This window comes from Sphaeramia orbicularis, chromosome 22 (genome assembly GCF_902148855.1).
Source record: "Sphaeramia orbicularis chromosome 22, fSphaOr1.1, whole genome shotgun sequence".
In the NCBI taxonomy this organism is placed as follows: Eukaryota; Metazoa; Chordata; class Actinopteri; order Kurtiformes; family Apogonidae; genus Sphaeramia; species Sphaeramia orbicularis.
The window spans coordinates 2,280,153-2,306,951 of record NC_043978.1 but is presented as its reverse complement, the minus strand read 5'-3'; the positions used below and the strand labels follow the sequence as shown (position 1 = coordinate 2,306,951).

At 41.1% G+C, this 26,799-nt stretch overlaps 1 protein-coding gene across 2 annotated transcripts in view; it reads right to left on the bottom strand.

The window, feature by feature from the left end:
* The window catches only part of LOC115413868 (nardilysin-like), a 136,511-nt gene extending 110,041 nt beyond the window's left edge, over nt 1–26,470 (bottom strand). Inside the window, exons 1-8 of one of the 2 annotated variants that reach the window (XM_030126990.1) lie at nt 26,443–26,470; nt 25,542–25,902; nt 17,667–17,895; nt 12,666–12,747; nt 9,984–10,137; nt 2,583–2,656; nt 2,384–2,479; nt 593–715 (exon numbers count right to left, since the gene is read on the bottom strand). In XM_030126990.1, coding sequence (XP_029982850.1) covers nt 593–715; nt 2,384–2,479; nt 2,583–2,656; nt 9,984–10,137; nt 12,666–12,747; nt 17,667–17,895; nt 25,542–25,720 — 937 coding nt within the window. In that variant the 5' untranslated portion in view covers nt 25,721–25,902; nt 26,443–26,470. Of the gene's footprint in view, nt 1–592; nt 716–2,383; nt 2,480–2,582; nt 2,657–9,983; nt 10,138–12,665; nt 12,748–17,666; nt 17,896–25,541; nt 25,903–26,338 lie in introns of both variants that reach the window. The other variant, XM_030126991.1, reaches the window with a different exon arrangement.
* Nucleotides 26,471–26,799: the final 329 nt, after the last annotated feature.

The following is a 26,799-nucleotide window of genomic DNA, read 5'->3' as shown; positions in this document are numbered from 1 at the left end:
TCCGTTTAGACATCATCTTCTTCATGTTCTATGGCTGATTTTCCCATTGAAATATCTACAATACCCAAATGTTGTCGCTTCTGTGCATTCAGAGTTGTCGACACCTCAACACTTTCTCTAAGGACAGTTTTCCTCCAGTTTTTCTTAAAGGTTGCAGGAGGATAAATTAAGCCTTGTACAGAAGACTGATAAATTAAAGTGTTTCATAAGAATCCTTTGTCTCAGCACAAATGCCAACACAAGTCATCATTTCACTTGTATGAAGCAGTTAATTAGCACTGTGATATTTGTTGTGCAACTCTGGGCGGAAAAAAACATGCTAGATATTTGGAAAAATATAGCAATTTGAGCGGATTCATGAATAATTATCCACAGTCAGATGAACATGGATGAAGTGAATCTGCCACAAACTGAGCGTCCTTGTTGGAGCTGCATTAAAGTTAATGATTATTTTAATTGTTGATTAATCTACAGAATTAGTTTTTCCATTAAAACTCATCATTATATGATGATTGGAATTAAAGACATGAATGACTGCTGGTGTTGTGGAGTGTGAAGAGTGTGTGTAATGAGCCGTGTGGATGTGGCTGACCTTTGGACTGCACGGCCAGACTCATGTAGTGGGCAGAGTAGTGTTTCTTCCAGAAGGCTCGCAGACGTTTATACACATTTATCTTCTTCTTCTTGGGCTCCTGCTTCAGTGTCTGGGCATTGCCTGAAGTAGTCACAAGTCAGCAATCAATTCACAAAACACTAAAGCAGCGTATGGCTTTAATTACAAATGTTTGTTCAAATGTGTCCAACCCCAGTCAGATCCTAATTATCTCTAATCCATTAGTCTGTCTGTGTTTCTGCACCAGAATCACTTCAATCATGGTGAACACCTTCGTTGATGACTCCATCAGAAACACAGTCCACTTGTTTACAGAACAAACCCAAACATCACTCAGGCCTTTTCGGAAATGTTGTGGTAAAGTGTATTGTGGGAATGTGAGTTCCCTGCAGCAGCAGTTTGTACGTCTGTTGGTGAATGTTTTTTTTTTTTTTTTTTTTATACTTTATTTTTATTTTCACATTTTATGATAGACAAAATAAACAAAAAAAAACAAAAGACAGACCACAACAATTAGAGCATCCAGGTTCAAACTCCAGATGAACAAAATACAGACAGGTTCAGGACTGTTGGTGAGTGTTGAACCCAAATGTGTCCTTTACCTCCACACTGTAAGCCCGGACTGTGTATTTACTAAAATGCTTTAATTACAATGTACTTAAATGATTTAAGTTTTATTACATTACTATAAAATGTTTAGTATATTCTACTAATTTGCAGACATAGTTGAAAGTACGGAAAAGTTGAAGTCGAATGGATTTAAATCACTAAGTTTTAGTCATGACCACACCTTTTTATCTCTGCGTTGCATTGTGGGTATTGGGTATGTTGTTGAAAATGTGTTATCTTTATGTGCAGGGGTTCAACGGGGTTGTGGTGTTAGTGTTAATTTGGACTGAATGTGTGAATGACAATGTTTATTGGCCGTTTTGTGTTTGTTTTTGTATTTTTGTAGAGCTGCACCATGAGTCAGAGCCATAGGATGAACAACTTTATTTACTGTTCAGATAGGATTGTCCTTGTGTAGAGTAAATCATTATGCCTTGCCAAATTAAAAGCACTTCCTGTACTGGCAAATTACATTGAGCTAACTTCCTGCGCAACTTCCATCCACACTACAATATACTAAGTTTAATAACTATACAAAGCAATTTATGTTACAAAAGATTTTAATTTAGACCAACTTGGAATTGAGTCCGATGAACTGATGATATTAAGTCGAATGATTATACAAAGCAATTGACACTGCAACAAATTTGTAGTTAAATTAACTTGGTATTTAGTGTGTTGTACTTAAAAAAGCAAATTCCATTCAAATCAAGCATTTAAGTTTAATACAATCAAGTTTTCATTACTCATCACTTACATTTTTTAAGGCAACCGGTTACCTCAAATTTTTTAAGTAAACTCAACTTATCCAGTCTTACAGTGCATCCACCAACTACAGTCATTCTTTAAAACAACCTGGTGGACTGGAGGAGTTTATGATGCAGGCATCTGGATCGTTTTCTATCCGAATCTGTGAGAAATCACTTTCCACAATGCACTTCATATTACAATTATCTAATTACTCCCAGTTATTGGGTTTTTGCGCTCATGTAAACAGGCTCAGTGTTTATGTCTTGTTGCATTTTTTCACAGACCATAAATACGACCGTGTTGCTGCGACAATTCAAGTTTTTATCCTGCCGTTGATTTTGGTCACATGGCCCAGGTCCAGCTCAACACAGTCCAGTGCATGTGTCCCAGTGGTTGCGTTTACCAACTCACCCCAGCAGAACTTGCCCATCGGGTGTCCAGGTTTGGCGAGACTGCCAAACAGCATTTCCTTCCTGTGGGAGTCCGACGGCTTAGCCAGCTGGTACTCTGACAGATGGATATGACGGACGAAGACAGAGGGACAGCGTGAGGACGAGATGACGGCACAGCTTAGGCTAAAGCTTCAATCCTGAGACACACAGAGACTCACCGCTGTCGACGGCCTCCACCTCCCTATCGATGGCATCTCGGATCATCAGGGGACATATGAAGAACTGAGCCCACCTGAGGGGAAGAGATGCCAAGGGATCAGGGGTCACAGAAACACAAACAGCAGCTCAGACCGATGAGCAGATATCACTGTGGACTCCTCAACAGCTCCACGCTAAATACCCCGAGAAATGTAGAACTCTAACAACTCAGTATCACAATATCACACAGAAATATTATCCATTACATTATAATATTTGTAAACAATAGAAAATAATTACCTCTGCCAGGAGGTATTGTGATCACTTTGCGTGTTTGTTTGTTTGCGTGTTTGTTTGTTTGTTAGCAACTTTACGGGAAAACTATTCCAACCATCTTTACCAAATTTTACCCAGATAGGCCTAGGCCCTGGGATGAACCCATTAATTCTGGGCCTAGTGGGCCTAAGTTCAAGGTCACAGCAAGGTCACAAAATCTCAAATTTTCCTATCTCTCATCATTGAGCAATTTTCAAAAATTCATAAAAAATTCAAAATAACTCTGATTAGCCTCCAATTTGATCCACCTGTAGCTTATAACAATATCTTGTATCTGGCACAAAATTGTCCACATCCACTGTGGAATGTGGACTCTGGACATTTCAATTTAACACTGAAAATCCCATTTACCACACATTTTTCATTATAACTCAACAAATATTGATTGGAATTGAACAGAATTTGACATACACATGACTGGTACCAAGTTTCAACTTTTTCTGCTGTATGGAACAACCTTGAAACTGTTTAATTTAAAAAGAAATAGTCGATCCACACATGCAGACCGTTCTGGGTGCTTGGCGGAGGTTTGCATTCTCTGAAAACTTGTTATATTATGTAATTATACATTATGATAATTATGATTTATTTCTTATTTTATTATTGTTCCATCCTTTACCCCATATTGGGTACGGTTACATGATGTTTTTTAAATCCGATTTATTTTTCCAGAAGAAGTTAATACGGAACTAAAGTATTTTCTCTTCTGTTTACATGGAAATGTTAAACCCAAATAAAGGTTTACATGAGGTATTAATGAGGTAAATAAGTGAGCAAAAGGGTTTGCGCTGCAGAGCTCACGTTGCCTTGTCCTCGCAGCCCTTCTGTTAGCTTAGCTTAGCATAGTCACTGCATTTCCGTGGTCACACGTAGCCAGTTTTTAAAAGCTGATTTGTTGTCTTTTGTAAGTGATTTTCTGAAATCCGATTCTCCCTAATTATTTCTTTAGATCCACGACTTACTGCACTCATACAATCTTGGGACTGTTGTGTTAACGGAAGTTGGAAAATTTTTTTGTTGGAAGGGATGCATGTGCTAAATTAGCTTTGCTTTACCGTTTTAGCTTTGCATTAGTTTTTATTTCCCAAGATTTTATTACTGCATTAAGTCACATCGCCATGATTCGAGCCTCAGTTTGTGATCATATTGACCCCAGCGGACTAAAGTAATGATTAGGGAGAATTGAATTTCACAAAATCACTCATAAAATACTACAAATCACCTATAAAAGCCTGGCTACGTCTGACCCTAGGAATGAAGCGATTATGCTAAACTAGGCTAAGCTAAGCTAACAGAAGGGCTGTGAGAACAAGGCAATCGGTGCACTGCAGTGCAAACTGATTTGCCCACTTATCGAACTCATTAGTGCATGACAAATGAATTAATAAAAAAAATAAGTGATGGACTATTTCTTCAGGGTTTTCGAGGCTGGTAGATCCCGTTAGAATAGCCCACTGGAACGGTTTGGGTTGACTATACTGCACTGCATATTCTTCCACCAGTGCAGAATGTGTGCGTCATCGCAACAGGACAAGACAACGAGCATGCGCAGAATGGCAGGAATAAAGTCCAAACGGAATAAAGGGTTTACCTGTCCAATGAAAATTTAGATCGGAATTAAAAGGGGATTAAACCAGTGACTTTAATCGGGTTTAAATTTAATCTGAACTTTTCTTTTTCAACTGGAATAAGGTGTTTACATGGGCATCTGAAATAGGATCTCACCTTTAATCAGATTATGCCAGGAATAAAAGTTGTCATGTAACGAACGGATTGTTACCTAAGGACATGTTCTACTCTCCTATCTGTTTGGATTCATTTTATAAATAGGTGTGTGTCTCAGTCAAATGCATAAGTACCTCCACCAAGGAACGAAGGTTATGTTTTCATCGGGGTTTGTTTGTTTGTTTGTTTGTTTGTCTGTTTGTTAGCAAGGTAACTCAAAAAGTTATGGATGGATTTGGATGAAATTTTCAGGAAATGTTGATAATGGCACAAGGAACAAATGATTACATTTTGGTGGTGAACGTGGGGGGGTGGGGGTGGGGGTGGGGGTGAGGTCTGGGCTCACCGAGTGCTTTTCTAGTTCCGTCTCTAAGATCCTTTTGGTCCATGTTCACTGATGCATGACTCAGTTCCTGCAGTAAAACAGTCAGCTCCATCATCTCCAAATGGATCCTTTATCCTGATAATATCTGTAAAACTAAGTCTGAACTCTGTTGGATTCATAGGGACATTATTGCCTCAACTGGAAAGGAGTTCCATTAAAGACACTAATCCTTCTGATCAGAAGAACAATAAACCTGAGTCAATCAGACATGTTCAGGTGATCAGTTGGATGTTCCATTCACTTCTCCATGATCAGTGTTCAACCTTCTCAGTTGTCCTTCAAATTGAACATCTGTCCCTCCTTGTAGATTCTACAGCTGATACATTTGATGGATAAATATAGTGTGTTGAACAGATTTACACCAATAGAATCTCCAAGGTGGACCAGAATGTTCTGTTAGATTTGAAAAGTCCTACCTAATGATTGGACTGGATTTTCCACCATGATATTCAAATGAGTTCAGGTCAGAGGTCATGTTTGGTCATTCTATGGAGCTGGAAAAGGAAAGGCACTATTTCACTATATTATATGTATGAACAGGGATACAGTACCATTCACATTTAAACCGATATAGTACCGATACTTGGTTCCTGAGAACCGGTACCGGTACACATTGGTACCTGTTTTTGGGTTTAGGTTGTTTACTTTTTGTGTGTATGTGTGGTGATTCAAGTTATTTTGTCTATAAAAATAAAAATAGGAAAAGCTTCTGAATTCTGAATATTTATTTCTCAACATCACAAATGAAATAACATAACAACATAAAAGTTGAGAAAACTTTAGAAAAGTGTGTGTGGGGGAGGGCAAATAACGTAATACTCAAATACTTAAAGCATTCCAAACTAAAACAAACCACTCCCTCTACGATGAACTGGACTGCACATGTTCAGCAGTTCTTTTTCAGAAACACCTACATATCTACTTTTTCTGGTAAGAGCTCCACACATACTTTTTTTTTTTTAACACTAACTTTTTTTTTTTTTTTTTTTTTGCAGGTTTGATGGGTTGAGTGGCAGCAAGAAAGCCATTGCTGAGACTTCAGAATAAGAAAAAAAGGCTTGTCTGTGCCATGAAACATCGCCAGTGGACTACTGAAGACTGGAAGAAGGTGTTATGGACTGATCAAACCTGCAACTGGAAGTCTTCTCTTCACAATTGAAACTGAGACTTGCTTACTATGACTACTATTGAGCTGTGCTTGAAGCTGTTGTCCTGTGAGTTGCCTATCACACAAGCTGTTGACTCTCAGAAACTTGTCTTCTGATTCTGTTGTATCTTTGGGTCTGCCAGACCTCTTCCTGTAAGCATTTCCCCCAGTTTCTGAGTGCCTTTGGATGGTGAAGGAAACTGGACTTACTAACACCTGGATTTTCTTGGCAATTTCTCTGTAGGACAGACCTACATTTTTCAGTGTTATGATGGTCTGTCTCTCTTCTATCATTAATTGCCTTTTCCTCTTTTCCATTTTTATAGTAACACACTACTTTCTGGAGTACAATACTGTTCAAATAATGCTCTCGAAGGTGTGGTACCAAAGTGTGTTCCAACGCTACTTTTATGCAGACAGAGGGGGTTGGAAGGAATTCAGAAATGTTGGGACACCTGTAGGAATTGGTAGCACCAGCTTTCCAGGCTTGATCAACCTCCATTGCTGCAGAACTGCTTTAAGTTGTTAACCCATTTCTTGTTTGCCTTTTTGTATAATTCTGAAATGTAAATTATTTTCCAGTTTTGTTTAACCTTACTTTTTTTTCACCTCTGGCAGTTCACTGCTTACCTTTGTACCATTTCAAGCTGTTAATTGGACTTGAACTGCTTGAATATCATTACAAAACTGGAATAATTGGGGTGTTCTAAAACTTTTGACCGGTAGTGTAGATGGGCTTAAACATTTTTTGTCATGTCTCCAGTCAGATTTCTTTGTTCTTTTTTGAGTCAAAACTGGTTCTTTAATGTGACAGACCACTGGGGACCTTGGCATTTTTAAAGGTCTCCTTAAAAGATATGCACATGAGTGACTGGACCAAAATTACACTAAAAATCTGGCATAAATTAAGACAGTCATTCAAGTTGCCTAGAGAAATTTCAGTTTCATCAAGTATTTCTTTTTTTACAAGACTTTAAACCAGCTACATTAGATCCAGGCTTTGGTCAATGGTCAAACTATGGACTCAGTAAAGTGCACCATATTCTAAAAGATGGAGGTTTGAAATCCTTTGAGCAGTTTAAGCTTCCCAATACAGATTTTTTCAGGTATCTTCAGCTCAGGAGCTTTTTGATAAAACATAAAGAGTGGAAGAAAGTTCTTAATCCTTCACCAGTTGAAGAACTGTTGGTATAAATACAACATGGGAACAGACTTCCAAAATCAATTAGCCATTTTTAATCAAGCATTTTCAAACTCTACTATTAATAACACGTCTAACATAAAATGTAGATGGGGGTTTGAAATTTACACGCACAGATGATGTGTGGGCAGATATATGCTCTGAAACCCATATGGTCACTAATTCAGTTCAAATGGAAAATTGCCACAAGATTTTTTAGGACACTGGAGTTAATTTCAAAAATGAACCCAGTGAACCCCAGCACCTGTCCAAACTGTGGGGCTCACTTGGGGAACCAGACCCACATATTCTGGACGTGTCTTAAGAGCAGACCTTTCTGGGATGATATATTTACCGCTGTGAACACAGTTTTCAACCAAACATTTTCTAAAGAATTAAAGTTTGCTATTTTAGGTGTAATCCCAGAAAGTTTAGAAGGAAATAGGCAAAAATACCTTTTGTGAATTTTACTAACAGGAGCCATTAAATGCATCACTATCAACTGATTGAAACCTGAAACTCCCACATACAACATTTGAAGTACTGGGAGAAATCTAGGTGTGTTAATCTGATTTCTCATAATCAGATACATGATGTTATCATATAAAGATGATCAGATTATCCTGGTTGCATGATCACTGGAATAATCAGATAACTCCAGAAATTGGATAATCGCCGAGCGCCTTCAATGGCAGCAGTGTTTCAACTCCTCAGTAGTGAAAGTACAGGGGTTGGACAAAATAATGGAAACACCTTAAAAAATCAACAAAATATAATTTAATATGGTGTAGGTCCGCCTTTTGCGGCAATTACAGCCTCAATTCTCCGAGGTATTGATTCATACAACTTGTGAATTGTTTCCAAAGGAATTTTAAGCCATTCTTCAGTTAGAATACCCTCCCACTCTTTTAGAGACGATGGCAGTGGAAATCGACGTCTTACTTGAATCTCTAAAACTGACCATTAATGCTCAATAATGTTGAGGTCTGGGGACTGTGCCGGCCATACGAGATGCTCAACTTCATTAGGATGTTCCTCATGCCATTCTTTAACAATTCTAGCTGTATGGATTGGGGCATTATCATCTTGAGGTGAAGGTGTTTCCATTATTTTGTCCAACCCCTGTACATGTTGTTTGTCCTAAAAGTCACAAGAAGTTCCTAAATGACATCATCACCTAATTTGCATAATTGTAAATGTTCATGTAATTGTACTGATCGATGCAGGACAGAGGAATAACACTGAGTTAAAGACAAAAAGTGAGACTAAAAACATCCTAAATCTGTTTAGAACTCCAGATGAACTCTACTCTGTCCATTCTAGTTTAGTTTAATGTCCCCAGTCCAACCGTCCTCCTTTATCTGGGTTTGGGGACCGACTAAAGGGACCCAACAGAGACAATACAGAAAACTGTCAATGTCAGTAGTTGTTTTTCCATTGGACATCCGTGCAAAACTTTACCGATATTTACTATATGTCGAAAAAACAGAAGTGCATAATGTTGGTTTTTCCATTAAATCACAAATGCAATAATTTGTTTATTTATTGTCGTGATATGTCATGAGAAGTCATTCCATTAACATGGCGACGAACATAAATATCTGTTGTTTTGAATGCAGAATGCTCGTTACCCCTCTATCCCATAGGAAATTCAAAAATGATTCGGTTTCCTTGTGTCCACACATACCACGCCATGTTTGTTTTAAAACTCTTCTTCTCTTGTTGTAACATCCATCAACATCTGTTTTTTTTTTTTTTTTCTGTTCACATGACTAGCTGCGTTAAAAGGTCTTTCCATTACAGTTTTGCACAATATAGCCATTTCGCTACACCCCCATTGCATCCATTGGGCAAATTTTTATACGCAAGTTATATTTGTGCAATTTGAGGGTCAACGGAAAAGCGACTAGTAGGACTGATTTATATTCAGTGATTTGTTTTAGACAAACAACAATATGTGTTTTCACCTCAGAGTCTCCAAAAGTCTCTGATGACACCAAAAAAAGGGGATGGATTTGTCACTAGCGGCTTTTTGGATAAAGAGTCTGTAAAGGGGTCTGAAAAACCACTAAATATACCAACAAAGTGTCTAAGTGTGAAACACTGACTGTTCCAGCTGCAGACAGACCGTAGATTTATACGACTGGGACAGGAAATCATCTGGGGTCATTTACAGGAACATGGGTGTGTTTTAGCATATGGTTCACTTTTTAAAAAGTTTTAAAAGTTGATGAAAGTTCCCAAATTTCAAAAGACGCTAAATTTCTTGCTTGCTGCTTTTTTTTTTTTTTTTTTGGGGGGGGGGGGGTGCTAGGGTAGTCTGAAAAGTTGCTAAATCTAGCAACAAAAGTGCTAAGTTGGCTTCAATGAATGGCAGCTCACTGCTCCAAATACATACTACGTGCTAATGCTAATTGCTAATGCTTAGGTACTGTGTGTATTTTAAGATGGGAAAAATGTAGCTACTGAATGTAAAGATAAGAATTTGAGTTGACCTTTTAAATGATAATATTTAGTCAGAATTTAGAGGAAGTGTCCACAGCAGTAAAACCAGTTGTCTCTCCATGTTTTCCATGAGTTTTGTCTTTCTATCAGATCATTTGATGAAGTACACTTATTAAGACCGACCCCCCCCGGTTCTTCCTCACCTATCAAGAGCCTCTTTGAAGCTTTTCCTTTGGACGTCAAACTGGAACACGGTCCTCTCACAGTCGGTGGAGGCGTTGTCGCTCCCTCCGTGCTTCTTAAGGAAAGCATCAAAGCCATTTTCTGATGGATACTTCTCACTGCCCATAAACACCACTGGGACACAATGACAAGAACATGATTTAGTGAAAGGATGACTGGTTGGATAAAGCTAAAGTCCACCAGAGCTACTAGCTGAGGTAGCTTGCGTTCTCTCATTTCTAGGGTAGTATTTTATTTCTGTTTCCCCCAGACACAGCTGGAAACAGAACCCTAAATATTGGTCTAAATCAGTGATTCTCAACTGGTGGTCGAAAACCCATTTTCAGTGGGTCACAGGCCTTTGTCAGGGCAAGAAATAATGTTAAGGAAAAAATCCTGTGTTTTACGTTTTATGGAGGTGAGCGCCATCCATCCACACTCCCCAGCAGTTAGTGGTGGTAATGTGCTGTAATGATAATTAACACCAGGCATAAAAGAAGATACAAAAGTTTCTAATCATATCATGGAATGCATGTATGACAGGGACTCCATCCGATATTGTTTTAACCTCCATTGGACAAAAACCTCCATGTGTTTAATTCTTAAATAAGTGACTGAATGAACTTTCAATTTTTAACTGAGTTCACTTTTTAGTTTAGGTTCAAATGGACCTAATTTAGTGTTAAAGGGAATATTTCCATATTTATCGTTGCCACCTGCTGGTCAGTTTGGTTTATCATTAAATTGGTCTTCTGTGTTTTCATACTGGGATATTCTGTATTGTCTCAGGTTCAAAACACAACATCTTTTTATTAAATAAATGTGAGAAGTTTAACTTTAAAGGTGCGGGAGACTTTTGCGACCAATTTTTCATCATATCTGTCAAACGTCAGTCATATCCTCAGTATCATGAATCTGTAAGTCTTTCTGTGATTACTCGCCTGAATCTCTTGCATTACGGTGAACAATTTTGAAGTGCCATCCACCATAAACAAACCATGTGTTTACAAACAGAGGCGGGAGGTAACTTGGGCATCTTTGGAATTTTGTCGCGACGTGCATTGTGGGAAAGGGAGGTTCGTGCAGTCGCCTGATAGCGGCAGCGCAACCATATGATATTAAATGGATGAAACAAACACGATGTGGAAATGGCTGAAACGCGGAAACGGCTGGAGGAGTATGCATAGAGGGAACAAAGCTCCTGCCGCTTCCGCATCGTGTCTGTAACAGCTGCCGCTGTCAGGTGGCTGCGCGAGCTTCACTTTCCCACAATGCACGTCGCAACAAAATTCCAAAGATGCCTGAGTTACCTCCTGGCTCTGTTTGTAAATACATGGTTTGTTTATGGTGGATGGCACTTCGAAATTGTTCACCGTGATGCAAGAGATTCAGGTGAGTAATCACAGAAAGACTCACAGATTCGTGATACTTAGGCTATGACTGGGGTTTTACAGATTTGATGAAAAATTGGTCACGAAAGTCTCCCGCACCTTTAATCAGTTTGGGTCTTGCCTTGTCATTGAAGGGTGATAGCGGGTCCTGAAGCCGGACCAGTTGAAAACCACTGCTATAAAACACAGACACTTTAGCTGACAGTCTGTAAAGGTTGAGTGGGGCCTTTTCTCAGACTGACCATTTAAGAACAATGTTCAACAGTCCCATCGCTACAGGAGATGGATATGACCATTTCTGCTCTGACAGCAACAGAGCAGGATGCAATTCACAATACATACTGCATCTGAAGAGCTGTACTGTCTGTCTTTAACCTGCAAACTTTACACAAAGTCTCCTCACAAAGTAGCATAAAGAAAACCCAACAAGTCTGTATTCATTCTGAGGAGAGAATTCTGGAAATTGATGGGAATGATGTTGGGTAAGCTCCCCAAAATTGATCTATAGCACAAAACAAAATTAACACACATGGTGAAATGTCTTTTAGCAGTGATCAGTTGGAACAAAAGGATCTGAGGAACCAGTAGTCGCTTTTCCATTGACCCTCAAATTGCACGAATATAACTTGCGCATAAAAATGTACATAACAGAAAAATGACAATTTCACCACAACTCTCATTTTTGTGATTGCAGAGGGGATTTTTCGGGCGTAGTGGAATTGGTATATCAAGCAAAACTGCAATGACCTTTTTGCGCAACTAGAGTCACGTGAACACAAAAAAAAAAAAAAAAAACGGATGTTGATGGATGTTACAAAAAGAACAAGAGTTTTAAAACAAATGTCTATGTGGTCACACAATGAAACCCAATCATTTTAGAATTTCATATGAGATAGAGGGGTAACGAGCATTCTAGATTCAAAACAACAGATTTATGTCCATGTTTATGGAATGACTTCTCCTGACATCTCGCCATAATAAATAAACAAATCATCACATTCGTGATTTAATGGAAAACCAACATTATACGCTTCTGTTTTTTGGACATTTAGTAAATATCGGTAAAATTTTGCACAAATGTCGGATGGAAAAGCGACTAATAACTATATTAATACATAATTCAATTCTTTTATTTTCAATTGACTGATAGATGGCTGTTTACTTGTGTTTGCCTTCCTTATATTTTCTTGAGCTGATGGAACATAAATGTCCCTGATCTGAGTCTGTATCTGCATTTTCTGTAAAATTCCAGTTGTCCATTAAATGACTTACTGTGCTCCAGAAAGTGTGCGAGGCCTGGGAGGTCAGCAGGGTCACAGAAGCTGCCGACTCCAACACACAGAGCAGCTGCAGACTGAAAGGCAAAGCAAAGTCACAGTTGGTAAAGATGAGGATATGTACTTTCACATATTATTAATAAGAACAGAGTCCTTTATTTTCTGTTCTAACCTTAGAATATTAATGACAAGTAGAGCTGCAGCTATCTGTTATTTATAACAACTTTATTCCAGAACCAACTGAAACAACAACCACAACAAAACAACAACAATACCAACAGTCTAAAAGTCTGTCTGTAAATGTGTCCAGATGTAAACTGGTCCATCCAGTCCAGTTTCATCTCTACCCTCTAATCTATCAGCTCAGTCTGAAACACATTTGGATCCAACTGACTAACTTAGACCAACTGAACATGGAACTAGGGCATAAAATTACCTTTTTACCTCATTTACCATTGGCTAGTGACCTCCAAAACTTCATCTGCCAAAAATATTTTTCACTGGGCACATTAAAAAATCATGCCTCATTTGACTTAAAATAATTACCGTACCTTTTTATTATGAAATCCAACTTAAGCATTACACACAGGTGTCAAACATGTGGCCCAGGGGCCAAATCCAGCCCATCAAAGGGTCCAGTCCGGCCCTTGGGATGAATTTGCGAAATGCAAAAATTACACTAAGATATTAACAATCCTTTTAGTTCAGGTTCCACATTCAGACCAATTCAATCTCAAATGGGCAAGACCAGTAAAATACTTTCAAAATAACATATAAATAATGACAACTCCAAATTTTTCTTTTTGTAAATGTAAATATTCTCATGTATTTACACTAAAACAAAGTATAATTTTGCAAAAAATGTGAATAACCTGAACAAATATGAACAACCTGAAATGTCTTAAGAGAAGTAAGTACAATTTTAACAATTTTCTGCCTGTTATTAAATGTTTTGTGTATTTGTAGATCCACTGTGATCTATAAGTTATAATGTACATGTGTAAATGATAAACTGAGGTATAATATTGTTAACATTACACTTAGTTTTTCAGTTTGTTCTTGTTATTCACATCTTTTGAAAGGATAGTTCATAGATGTAAACCTTTTCATAATGTAAATTTACTTTTTTCACTCTAAAACAGAGAGAAGTTTGGAGCTGACATCATTTATATGTTATTAGGTTATTATTTTACTGGTTCGGCCCACTTCAGATCAAATTTAGCTGAATGTGGAATTGAACAAAAATGAGTTTGACAACCCCTGACTTAAAGAATATGGTTATGTACAGATAAAATTAGATTATTGCTATTTTATTAAGTTATATTTCATTCCAAGGTGACTGCTGCACCATCGTGTAATAAAAATATTCAAAAGTGCGACCTTTGACATTGACTGAGTCTAATGTCTGTCTGACAGCTTTAACAGGAATGTACCATTTAACCTGTAGGGAAAGAGAAAAGAATAACAAAACATCAGCTGGATTGAGTCTAAATGAAATGATATCCACAGACCAGAAACATTTGTCTAGAATGCTGAATACGACTGTAAACAGAGGTGAAGCTCACTTCACAATAAAACCAACCGGCTGTGGATCAACCACAAACTAGATGATCATCATTAAATGTCCTGAAAATCTTCTTTTATTTTTTCCACATCCTTGCCTGCTACCCGCACGCATTTCGTTTTCTTTTACCCGTACCTGTGACAATGCACGGGCTGCACAGACTGCACGGATCGGGCGGGGGAGGGAGTGGGGGTGTGGGGGGGGTTGGGCAGAAGGTGAGTGAATAAATCGTAAAACCGGGGGGGGGTGACTAATTTGTCAACGCGGGGGTTCTCCTTAAGTACCTCTCTCTCTCTCATTTCACTCTGGACATACAATGTACATACAAACATAGGCGTCCCCACCCCCCTATGCTTTTGTAGGTCACCCGTCGAATACCTACAAACATAGGCGTCCCCACCCCCCTATGCTTTTGTAGGTCACCCGTCGAATACCTGACCCGTTGCAGGACACTGGCTCAGGTAATCACCGCATCATCAGAGTCAGACATATCTGAGTGTGTGTCAAGAAACCTGCTTAGAACGATCCGGCAGAAATGCTCCAATGAAAACAAAAACTCACATGCAATTCAAAAATTTTCCGTCGGCCACTGACAGGTATGGGTTTTTGTTTTACATGCCAAACTAATTTTCTACCCACCATTGGCGCTTGGCGGGTGTTAATTTTACAACCTGCATGGAACTAATGCTGCCTTCACGTGCTATGAGAATTCTGATAAATACCGTACTTTCCGGGCTACAAGCCGCACCTGACTATAAGCTGCAGGTGTCCACATTGTCACATGAGATATTTACACAGACAGATGGTAAACTGAAAGATTATGTAAGTATTTATTTACATGCCTTCACTGCTTTTTTCCAAATAGTGCCTGTAAAAGGCAGTAAAACGGCAGGAACACGGCTGGTTCAAAAACCCAGAAAAGTCATTGATCTCTCTCTTCATCTTCCTCCTGCTGAAATTACTGAAGTCATCTTCTTCAGTGTCAGAGTTGAACAGCCTCAGAAAGGCACACACACCTTCTACGTCTCTCTCTTCCATTGTCTCTCATTGTCTCTTCCGTGCTGCAGCTCTATTTCCTTCTTTATGGACACATCGATTGGTTTGAACTTAAAAGCTGTATCATATGCATTTCTTCGTGTGTTTTCCATGATGAAGGCTTGTGCATAACATGCAAAATGATTATTAAAAGTTAAGCTTAAAACTTCTTCTCTTCGTCACCTCGTCCACCTGTCTGTCTCGCTTTTACGCATCCTGCTAGAGCGCTCCCTGGAGGCCGTTAGCCTGTAAAAATCTGTCCTCAAGCTGCATTGTTGTATAAGTCGCAGGGTTCAAAGTGTGTGAAAAAAGTAGCAGCTTATAGTCCAGAAAATATGGTACGAGCTACTAACTCTAAAGTTGCACATGGAATGGCCCCTCACATTGTATTTTCCACTGGAGAACTGCAAAAACATTTTGAACCACGAGATGAAAATGACCTTTGACCTTTTCAACATGGTGCAGAGCAACAAGGGATAAATTGCAGATGATAAAAAAAATGGTTTTATTAAAGTTCGACTGCTTCTAGCAGATGATTTTACACAGTTTGCAAAAGAAATCACCCCAAAAATTTTGCAGCAGATGAATTAATGTGTCCAAAACTGTTTTACCGAAGCACCAGGTCACTATAAATTGTGTGTCAGACATTTTTCAATCATTAGACTTTGAACACAACGCACTTGTAAATTAAATTCACAAGTGGAAAGGATCAGCTTCTCAGCAGCACCTGAAGGCATCATAACATACAACTGTGTGGTCATCCTGGCGTCATGCGCATCATAATAAGCGTCCGTGTGAAACACGACAGTGGAACCAATGTTTAACAGCAGAGAAATGAAGGAAACCAAGCTTCCATTCATCAAACAGTTTTTGTTTTTTTTTAAATTGATCAACAAAATCGATTAAAGTATGGCACAAAATTGTGTGCTTCGTCTTTGACGGAAAGAAGATGGCAGTAAAAAAAAATCTGTTTGAGTCTTTAAAGCAGCGTCTGACTTTGGTCCCAGATGTTTGTTCAAATGTGTCCAACTCTGGTCAGATCCGAATTCTCTCTAATCCATTAGTCCAGGGATGTCAAACTCATTTTAGTTCAGGGGCCACATTAAGCCAAATTTGATCTGACGTGGGCCGGACCAGTAAAATAATAACATAACAATATATAAATAATGTCATCTCCAAACTTTCCTCTATGTTTTAGAGCGAAAAAAGTAAAATTATGCGATGAAAATGTTTCCATCTACCAACTATCCTTTAAAACAATGTGAATAACATGAACAAACTGATATTTCTTAAGAAAATTAAGTGCAATTTTATCAATATTATGTCTCAGTTTATCATTGAAATGTGTAAATTACAAGTTACAGATCACAGTGGATCAACAAATACACAAAAGATTTAATAACAGGCAGAATATTGTCAAAATAACACTTCAGACAGTTTAAAATGTTCATATTGGTTCAGATTATTCGTGTTTTTGTGAAATATTAGTTTGTTTTAGTGTAAATACAATAAAATGGCATGAAAATGTTTACATTTACAAGGACAAAAATTTGGAGTTGCGATCATTTATATGTTATTATGATAGTATTTAACTGATCCGACCCACTTGAGATTAAATTGCTCTGTATATGGAGCCTGAACTAAAATGATTAATGTCTTCAGTGTAATTTTTGCATTTCACAAATTCATTACAGGGGCCAGACTGGACCATTTGGCTGGCCGAATTTGGTCCCCAGGCCACATGCTTGACACCCGTGCATTAGTCTGTCTGTGCTTCTGCACCTGAATCACTTCCCTCACTGTGAACACCTTTGTAGATGACCCCATCATAAAAACAGTCCACTTGTTTACATCATAAACCCAATCATCACACAGGCCTTTTTAGAAATTTTGTAGCGAAGTGCATTGTGGGAGTGACAACCAAGCAAAAGTGGTTTCTCCCAGATTTGGGTAGAAATCAATCCAGATGGTTCCATCATCAACTCCTCCAGTCCACCAGGGTGTTTTCCAGAGTGTAGTCAGTGGATGGAGATAAAGTGCACATGTGGGTTCAGCACTCACCAACAGACAAACAAACTGCTGCTGCGCGGAACCCACATTCCCACAATGCACTTCGCAACAAAATTTGTGAAAAGGCCTGAGTGAGGTTTGGTTTGTTCTGTAAACAAGTGGACTGTGTTTCTGATGGAGTTATCGACGAAGGTGTTCATCATAAGGGAAGTGATTCAGGAGCAGAAACACAGACAGACTAATGGAGTAGAGAGAATTCAGATCTGACTAGGGTTGGACACATTTGGACAAACATCTGGGATCAAAGTCAGATGCTGCTTTAATACAAAGACAGTCTGCGGCGAATGAACAAATGTCAACATGCAGACGTCAGAAGTCCACTAGTACCTGTTTCTCTGCATTCCCTTTCTTCTTCTTCCCCTCGTCATCATCTTCATCATCACTTCCATGTTCATCATCATCTTCTTCTTCTGACTCGTCCTCCGTTTCATCCCCAGATCCATCTTCTTCCTCCTCCTCACCTTCCTCTTCATCGTCATCATCATCCTCTGATGTGGATGGACCGCTGTAGTCTGAGATGAGCAGAGCTCGGAGCCCGTTGTCCAACACGATGTATCTGAAAGGATCACAACACACACAGCTTCAAGACACTGTCACATACTGTACGTATCGCCAGAGTTGTGTCACGCTGTCCTTCACCACAACACAGAGGCATTTTCAAACACTTTTTCAGTTAAAACCTGGACGAGGAAAGGATGTTTTACATGAAATTACCTCTTCACACAACAGTAGTGAAAATTAACTAAATATGTGTTATCATAAATGTTAATCAGTCCCTCCAGAAAAAATGCAGGCAAAAATCTTTGATTATGCGATGGAGTATGTGGGTTTTTATGATTTTATGTAGTGAAATTGTGGGAATTTGCAAAAAATGCACGAAGTTGCGAAAATATGCGGAAACTGGAAAAACATGTATTTTAATCAAAAACACTGATTCTTGTCCCACCCCCTGTTCTAACACGGCTACTACTAAATGAAACATGTCTAATTCCATCCCATCATATTCAAACATGCAGAAGTAAACATCCAGTCCATCCCACAAAGGGTTGGTTCTGTTGGAGTTCTTCTGTATTTTCTAATCATGGCTCAAACATGAATTTAACATTCCTGAGTCACAAGTGTCACAAATAAAAGAAGTGTTTTACCACAGTGAGGTAGAACAGACCACCTGTTTAAGGTAGAAAGACTGTCTGTTTAAGGTAGAATAGACCGTCTATTTAAGGTAGAATAGACCGTCTTTTTAAGGTAGAACAGACCACCTGTTTAAGGAAGAATAGACCATCTGTTTAGGGTAGAATCGACCACCTGTTTAAGGTAGAACAGACCGTCTGTTTAATGTACAACAGACCGTCTGTTTAAAGTAGCATAGACCGTCTGTTTAAGGTAGAACAGACCACCTGTTTAAGGAAGAATAGACCGTCTGTTTAAGGTACAACAGACCACCTGTTTAAGGTAGAATGCACCATCTGTTTAAGGTTGAACAGACCACCTGTTTAAGGAAGAATAGACCGTCTGTTTAAGGTAGAACAGACCACCTATTTAAGGAAGAACAGACCGTCTGTTTAAGGTACAACAGACCACCTGTTTAAGGTAGAATACACCATCTGTTTAAGGCTGAACAGACCACCTGTTTAAAGAAGAATGGACCGTCTGTTTAACGTAGAACAGGCCATCTGTTTAAGGTAGAACAGACCACCTGTATCAATTTTTTTAGGTATTTGTTCAAATGCCGATATTGAGGAGGTTTGTTTTTCTTTTTTTGTTCATATTTTATTTATCATTATTTAACACTGTTTTAATAAAGAATGGTTATTAGAAGCATCCTAAAAACACTTTCACTGTCTGAGAGGCAGATGTTAGCTCCTTCGTTGAGACTGGACAAAAATAATGTTATGATGTTAGCTGGAACTAATAGAATATGAACATTTGAGCAGGATCTTAAACTATAATGTCGGTAAAACATAGTTTAACTTTCAAGTTTTTACAGAGGGAAGTTTGGTGAAATAGCATTAGATCCTGTTCTGATCAAATAAAAGTGTGTTCAGTATTTGTGCAAATATCTGGTGTAACTGAGTTCTTCTAGGAAATAATCTTTTAAAAAAGGAAACAACACAAACAAAAAATACCTTTTTAACAGCATCATGATATATTGTAATATATTGCATTGTGATCCTAGCATTGTGATTTGTATCATATCACCAGATTCTTGTCAATACACACCCCTAAATATAATATAATATAATACAATATATCAAAAGTGCTAAAATTTGTATTTGCAGATGACACTAATATTTTTGTTCTAGTGGGAGATTGCAGCAGCTTTTGGAGGTGGTCACAAAGGAAATAAATGCATTTGAACAAAAGTAAATTGATGTACCCCCCCTTGAACTGCCACCTTACCGTGGTGGGGGAGTTTGAGTGAGGAATGATCCCAGGAACTATGTTGTCGGGGGCTTTATGCCCCTGGTAGGGTCTCCCAAGGCAAACAGGTCCTGGGTGATGGGCCAGACTAAGAGCAGTTCAGAAGCCATTATGAAAATGAAACAACTCAAGAACGTGACGTCGCCCGGTATGGCGCAGCCGGGGCCCCAGCCTGGAGCCAGGCCTGGGGTTGGGGCTCGAATGCGAGCACCTGGTGGGTTGCCCACGGGATCCGGCCAGGCCCAGCCCGAAGGAGCAATGTGGGCCCGCCCTCCGGTGGACTCACCACCCACCGAGGGAATCATAGGGGCCGGGTGCAGTGTGGATTGGGTGGCAGTCGACGACAGGGGACCCGAAAACCCGATCCCCGGACACAGAGTCTAGCTCTTGGGACATGGAATGTCACTTCGCTGGGAGGGAAGGAGCCGGAGCTTGTGAGGGAGGTTGAGAGATACCGTCTACATATAGTCGGGCTCACCTCCACACACAGCTTGGGCTCTGGAACCCAACCCCTCAAGAGGGGCTGGACTCTCCACTTCTCTGGCGTTGTCCGCGGTGAGAGGCAGCGCGCTGGTGTGGGCTTGCTCATAGCCCCTCAGCTCAACCGCCCTGTGTTGGAGTTCACCCTGGTGAACGAGAGGGTCACATCCCTGCGCCTTCCGGTTGGGGACAGGTGCCTCACTGTTGTTTCGGCTTACGGGCCGAACAGCAGTGCAGAGCACCCGGCCTTCTTGGAGTCCCTGGGAGGGGTGCTGGATGGTGCTCCAACTGGGGACTCCATTGTTCTCCTGGGTGACTTCAATGCCCATGTGGGTAACGACAGTGAGACCTGGAGGGGGGTGATAGGGAGGAGCGGCCTCCCCGATCTGAACCCGAGTGGTGTTTTGTTATTGGACTTCTGTGCTAGTCACAGTTTGTCCATAACAAACACCATGTTTGAACACAGGTATGTCCATAAGTGCACGTGGCACCAGGACACCCTAGGCCGGAGGTCGATGATCGAGTTTGTTGACGTATCATCAGACCTCCAGCCGCGTGTTTTGGACACTCAGGTGAAGAGAGGGGCAGAGCTGTCAACCGATCACCACCTGGTGGTGAGTTGGATCCGCTGGCGAAGGACGAAACCGGACCAACTCGGCAGGCCCAAACGTGTTGTGAGGGTCTGTTGGGAACGTCTGGCAGAGCCCGATGTCAGCGCGGTCTTCAACAACTCCCACCTCCGGGAGAGCTTCTCCCAGATCCCGGGGGAGGCTGGGGACATTGAGTCCAAGTGGACCATGTTCTCCACCTCCACTGTTGAAGCGGCTGCTCGGAGCTGTGGTCACAGGGTCTCCGGTGCCTGTCGTGGTGGCAATCCCCGAACCCGTTGGTGGACCCCAGAAGTAAGGGATGCCGTCAAGCTGAAGAAGGAGTCTTATCGGGCCTTGTTGGCCCGTGGGACTCCCGAGGCAGCTGATGGGTACCGGCAGGCCAGGCGTGCAGCAGCCCGAGCAGTTGTGGAGGCAAAAACTCGGGTCAGGGTGGAGTTTGGGGAGACCATGGAGGAGGACTATCGGTCGGCCTCAAGGAAATTCTGGCAAACCATTCGGCGCCTCAGGAGAGGAAAGCAGTGCACCACCAACACTGTTTACAGTGGAAGTGGAGAGCTGCTGACCTCGACTGGGGATGTTGTTGGACGGTGGAAGGAATACTTCGAGGATCTCCTCAATCCCACTGTTACGTCTTCCATGGAGGAAGCAGAGGCTGAGGTCTCAGAGGTGGACTCGTTCATCACTCAAGCTGAAGTCACCGAGGTGGTTGGCAAGCTCCTCGGTGGCAGGGCTCCGGGGGTGGATAAGATTTGCCCTGAGTACCTTAAGTCTCTGGATGTGCAGGGACTGTCTTGGTTGACACGTCTCTGTAACATCGCGTGGCAGTCAGGGACAGTACCTCTGGATTGGCAGACCGGGATGGTGGTCCCCCTTTTTAAGAAGGGGGACCGGAGGATGTGCTCCAACTACAGGGGGATCACACTCCTCAGCCTCCCGGGGAAAGTCTATTCCAGGGTACTGGAGAGGAGGATCCGACCAATAGTCGAACCTCGGATCCAGAAGGAACAATGCGGTTTTCGTCCCGGTCGTGAAACACTGGACCAGCTCTATACTCTCCATCGGGTGCTTGAGGGTTCATGGGAGTTCGCCCAACCAGTCCACATGCATTTTGTGGATCTGGAGAAGGCGTTCGACCGTGTCCCTCGTGATATCCTGTGGGGGGGGCTTTGGGAGTATGGGGTCTGGGGCCCTTTGCTAAGGGCAGTCAGGTCCTTGTATGACCGAAGAAGGAGCCTGGTTTGCATTACCAGCAGTAAGTCAGACCTGTTCCAGGTGCATGTTGGACTCCGGCAGGGCTGCCCTTTGTCACCAGTTCTGTTCATAATTTTTATGGACAGAATTTCTAGGCACAGCTAGGGGCCGGAGGGGGTCCGGTGTGGGGACCACAGGATTTCATCTCTGCTTTTTGCAGATGACGTTGTCCTGTTGGTCTCATCGAACCTGGACCTTCAGCGTGCCCTGGGGCGGTTTGCAGCCGAGTGTGAAGCGAGCGGGATGAGGATCAGCACCTCCAAATCTGAGGCCATGGTTCTCGACCGGACAAAGGTGGTCTGCCCTCTTCGGGTCGGTGGAGAGTCTTTGGCCCAAGTGGAGGAGTTTAAGTATCTTGGGGTCTTGTTCACGAGTGAGGGAAGGATGGAGCGTGAGATCGACAGACGGATCGGTGCAGCGTCTGCAGTGATGCAGTCGTTGTATCGGTCTGTCGTGGTGAAGAAGGAGCTGAGCCGAGAGGCAAAGCTCTCGATTTACTGGTCAATCTACGTTCCTACCCTCACCTATGGTCATGAGCTTTGGCTCATGACCAAAAGGACAAGATCCCGGATACAAGCAGTTGAAATGAGCTTCCTCCGCAGGGTGGCTGGGCGCACCCTTAGGGATAGGGTGAGGAGCTCAGTCACCAGGGAGGAGCTCGGAGTAAAACCGCTGCTCCTCCGCATCAAGAGGGGCCAGCTGAGGTCGCTCAGGCATCTGTTTCAGATGCCTCCTGGACGCCTCCCTGGGGAGGTGTTCCGGGCATGTCCCACTGGGAGGAGACCTTGGGGAAGACCCAGGACACATTGGAGAGACTATGTCTCTCGGCAAGAGGATAATTAGCAATAGTAAGTACCGTAAATTCTGGACTATAAGCCGCTACTTTTTTCCCACGCTTTAAACACTGCTGCTTATACTCCGACGCGGCTTATACGACGATTTTACCTTATTGCCTGCCACACCCCAGGGAAGAATCTGTCTATTGTTACCAGGTATGCAGGAATGGATAACATTAACAACTTAACCTTTATAAAGTTAATATCAACACACACAAAAGGGGAACTTTTAAGGAAAAATAGTAAACCTTAAAATGTTAATATTGTTTCACAAATATACAAAACAAAACCCTGAATGAAAACACCCAATAAAGCTCTCCAGAGACCATCATAAATTTAAAGCATCTCAGAATTAATGCGCACGTCGTGAGAGACAGCAAGTGCATATTGAGGCACAGACACCGCCGGTGGCTCACTTCCGATACCACGGCTCGGTGCGATGGTGCCGCGGCACCTCGGTGGCACCAAGGTGCCATGGCACCTAGCGTTGGCCCTGAGCCGTGGCACCACCTCGGTGTGCCGTGCCATGGCACCGTGGTGCCACAGCTCGGTGCCAGGTGCCATGGCACCGTGGGACCATGGCTCGGTAACACAGCTCAGCTTGGTACCACGGCTCGGTACCAGGTACCACAGCACAGTGCCAAGTACCGTGGCATCTCGTCCCTACTGCAGGTCGTGCGTAATGTTAAATGAAAATGATATTACAACAGACGAAATTACTTGTTTTTAATCTTTATATTTTAAAAATAAATTAAAAGTCCTACTCTAACGACAAACAAAAATTTGTTCACTTTCAAGTGTCTTTCAAGTCATTTTAAGTCCGTGAATCCACAGCCGGCGCAAAAGCAAGTCAATCCCATATCGGCATGAATCCAAAGGAAACCCCGATAAGTCCACCGACAAAAAAAAAAAGAAAGAGAAAATGTGCTTTTATTACTATCCTTTTATTGCCTCGTTTTTTGTCTTTTGTTTTTTAATCATCATATTAACAACGAATCAACCTATAGATATGACAGCAAGCTCACACATATCAGACCCATTTACATAAAGGGAATAATTTCATTTGAACTCAAAGAAAACCTTTATCTGATTACCGTCCAGTTTTGACGCAATGAAAAAAAAGGTTCCACTCGGTCCCATAGACTCCCATAGAAGCCAGGCTTCATCGGGGAAATGCATTGACCATAGATCGTATGAGGAAACAGCGCAACGGGAATGTATGAGAAGTGAACAACATCGAGTCTGATGATTTGTGATAAAGCTGATTCTGAACGAACTCGTCTGTGAGATGAACGTGTTTTAACACGTGTGTAGTCAATGAAATGTCAACACAACCAAACATATTTAACCATTTAATTTTCGTAATGATAGGGGAAGCCGGGCTTCTCTTGCAGTCTATGAGAAATCGCCACTGGTGGACACCCGCGGCTTATAAACCGGCGCGGCTTATACGTGTACAAGATTTTCTTTCTAAAATTAGGGTCTGCGGCTTATATTCAGGTGTGGTCTATAGTCTGGAATTTACGGTATATAAGTTTATTACTAATAAAGTACTGGTACTGACCAGATCATCATGGGTAATGTCACGTCCGTCCACTGTCACATCCGTCCACCAGCAAAAGTTTTCACATACACGTGCTATTCAAAATCCAATATTTCTGAAAATAGAGCTTCCATTGTCAAATAATATCACTAGTCTGTACACAAATGTATTAGCATTATTTCAACACTATGCATTTCTTACAACTTTTTTTTTTTTTTACAAAAATGGCCACTCATTTGATCCCCTAAGTAAATTTTAGCCGATTTACATATGAGTATGAACAAATATTATTATTAGTTAATAGTGCATTTACATAAGCGTCTGAACAATTGTTTTTATTAAAATTAATAGTGCATTTACATATATGTCAGAAGTCTAACTTTATATAATCAGTTATATCTTTTTTTCTACTGACATTTTATAAACAGTTCCGTAAAACAGAGTTCTTAAGCTAAAAAAAAAAGAAGAACCTATTTGAGAAATGATAGCACAAACTTTCATTTTTGGCACTCCTAAACTATGGAACGATCTGCCTCTCCATATCAAACAGGCTTCATATCTGTCTGTTTTTAAATCCCTTCTTCAAACCCATCCTTTCTCCTTGGCTTTTGAAACCACGTGAGATGTTTGAAGGTACTATCTTTATTCTATTGTTTGTATTTGATAGTGGTTTATTGTTCTTATTTAACCTACTGATTGATTGATTTTTGTTGTTTTTAATTGTATGGGTTTTTAATCTATTCTTGTATTTTATTCTTTTATCTGAGTTTTATTTACTCTTCTGCATAGCACTTTTTCTTTTTTCTACAGTTTCTATGTCTTTAAATGTATTCTGTATTTTATTCTTCTATTTTGGTTTTAATTATTCTTCTGTACAGCACTTTGCTCCACTGCAGTTGTTTTAAAGTGCTTTACAAATAAAGTTGGATTGGATTGGACACTGATGTCTACTTTGGTTGGATCCGGACCAAATGTAAAATCTAGAGGAAAATATCATTTGGGAACTACCACTAAAGTAGGACTGGGTGTTTGTGGGTGAAACAGTGGAACTGTCCTTTACCTGTACTTCTTAGGATCACTGGGTGACTTAATGATTTGGCTGTCTCCTACGTTGTCCTCTTGTCCGTCCAGACTGTCCTCCCGGGACACAGGGTCCTGATCTGGATCTGAAGCCCCGGTGTGGACTGGGCCTGAACAGTCAGCCGCCAGGGTGTTTCTGGCTGTGTTTGTCTGCGGCATGCTCAGAACTGATGACGATGACGATGATGGTGATGATGGCGGTGATGGTGACGGGACTTTGGCACTGCGGGCTGACAGCCAGGCGCGACCATAAACAACACAAGCCACTGTCACCGGCAATTGAGTCCTCAGCCCCGCAACGCAGCGTGTCAGCCCGAGCACAGAAATGATGAAGAGGCTGCCTGGCAGGATGGGGCAAAATGAAAGATCAGAGATTCCAGGGAGCAGAACAACACAAATGAACCCGGACTGTGTGAGCAGAGGCCTGGAGATTTGATGCAAACACACACACACACATCAGCCAGCGCCCACAATGACCGAGCCACAACAATGCTATTCACATACGACTGTCTGGTGGCTTCGCTCTATTCAGGTGAGTGTCAGCTAAAAACAGAGCCGGCCAGGCCACTGCAACCAAAACCTCAACCTGTCATCGGCCAAAAAACTAAACAAAAAACAAACAAAAAAACAGCCCGACCAAGAACTGTTTAGTGTCAGAATATCTGGCCTGGTAGACTTAAGTCTGTCCTTAACATAAACAAATGAATAAATGCTACAGCTAGCATAAGTACTAAAGAACACAACAATATGTGTGTACTTTATCAAATTAGCTTAGACTGGCAGAGTTACGGCTGTGATTTAACGTTATGCCAAACGAGCCGAACCGAACTAAACTTTTACTAGTAGTTGACGAAGCCGGCGGAATAAGCACGTCTCCATACCTTCCTCCCTGCTGACAGCACAAGGGCCTCGGCAGACGTGAATATGAGTGACACCCGAAGAACGAGCGCCCTCATTGGCTGAAAGGTCTCAGAGCTTCAATACGGTAACATTGTATTGGTTGTAAGTCACAGAGGCGGGGTTTCTATGTCGAGCACGTGTGCGCCGCGCTGTCAAGACTGGCTCTTTTTTATGTTTTTTTAAGGTTAACCCTTTCATGCGTGAATAATGACAACCTTAGTGAGAGTGTTTTTATTCCTCTTTAGGCATGAAAAAAACAATGTGATAGACCTATTTTTTATTGAGTTACAAATATGTCTACTCATCTGGACACCATGTGTTTAATTTTTGAAGCAAAG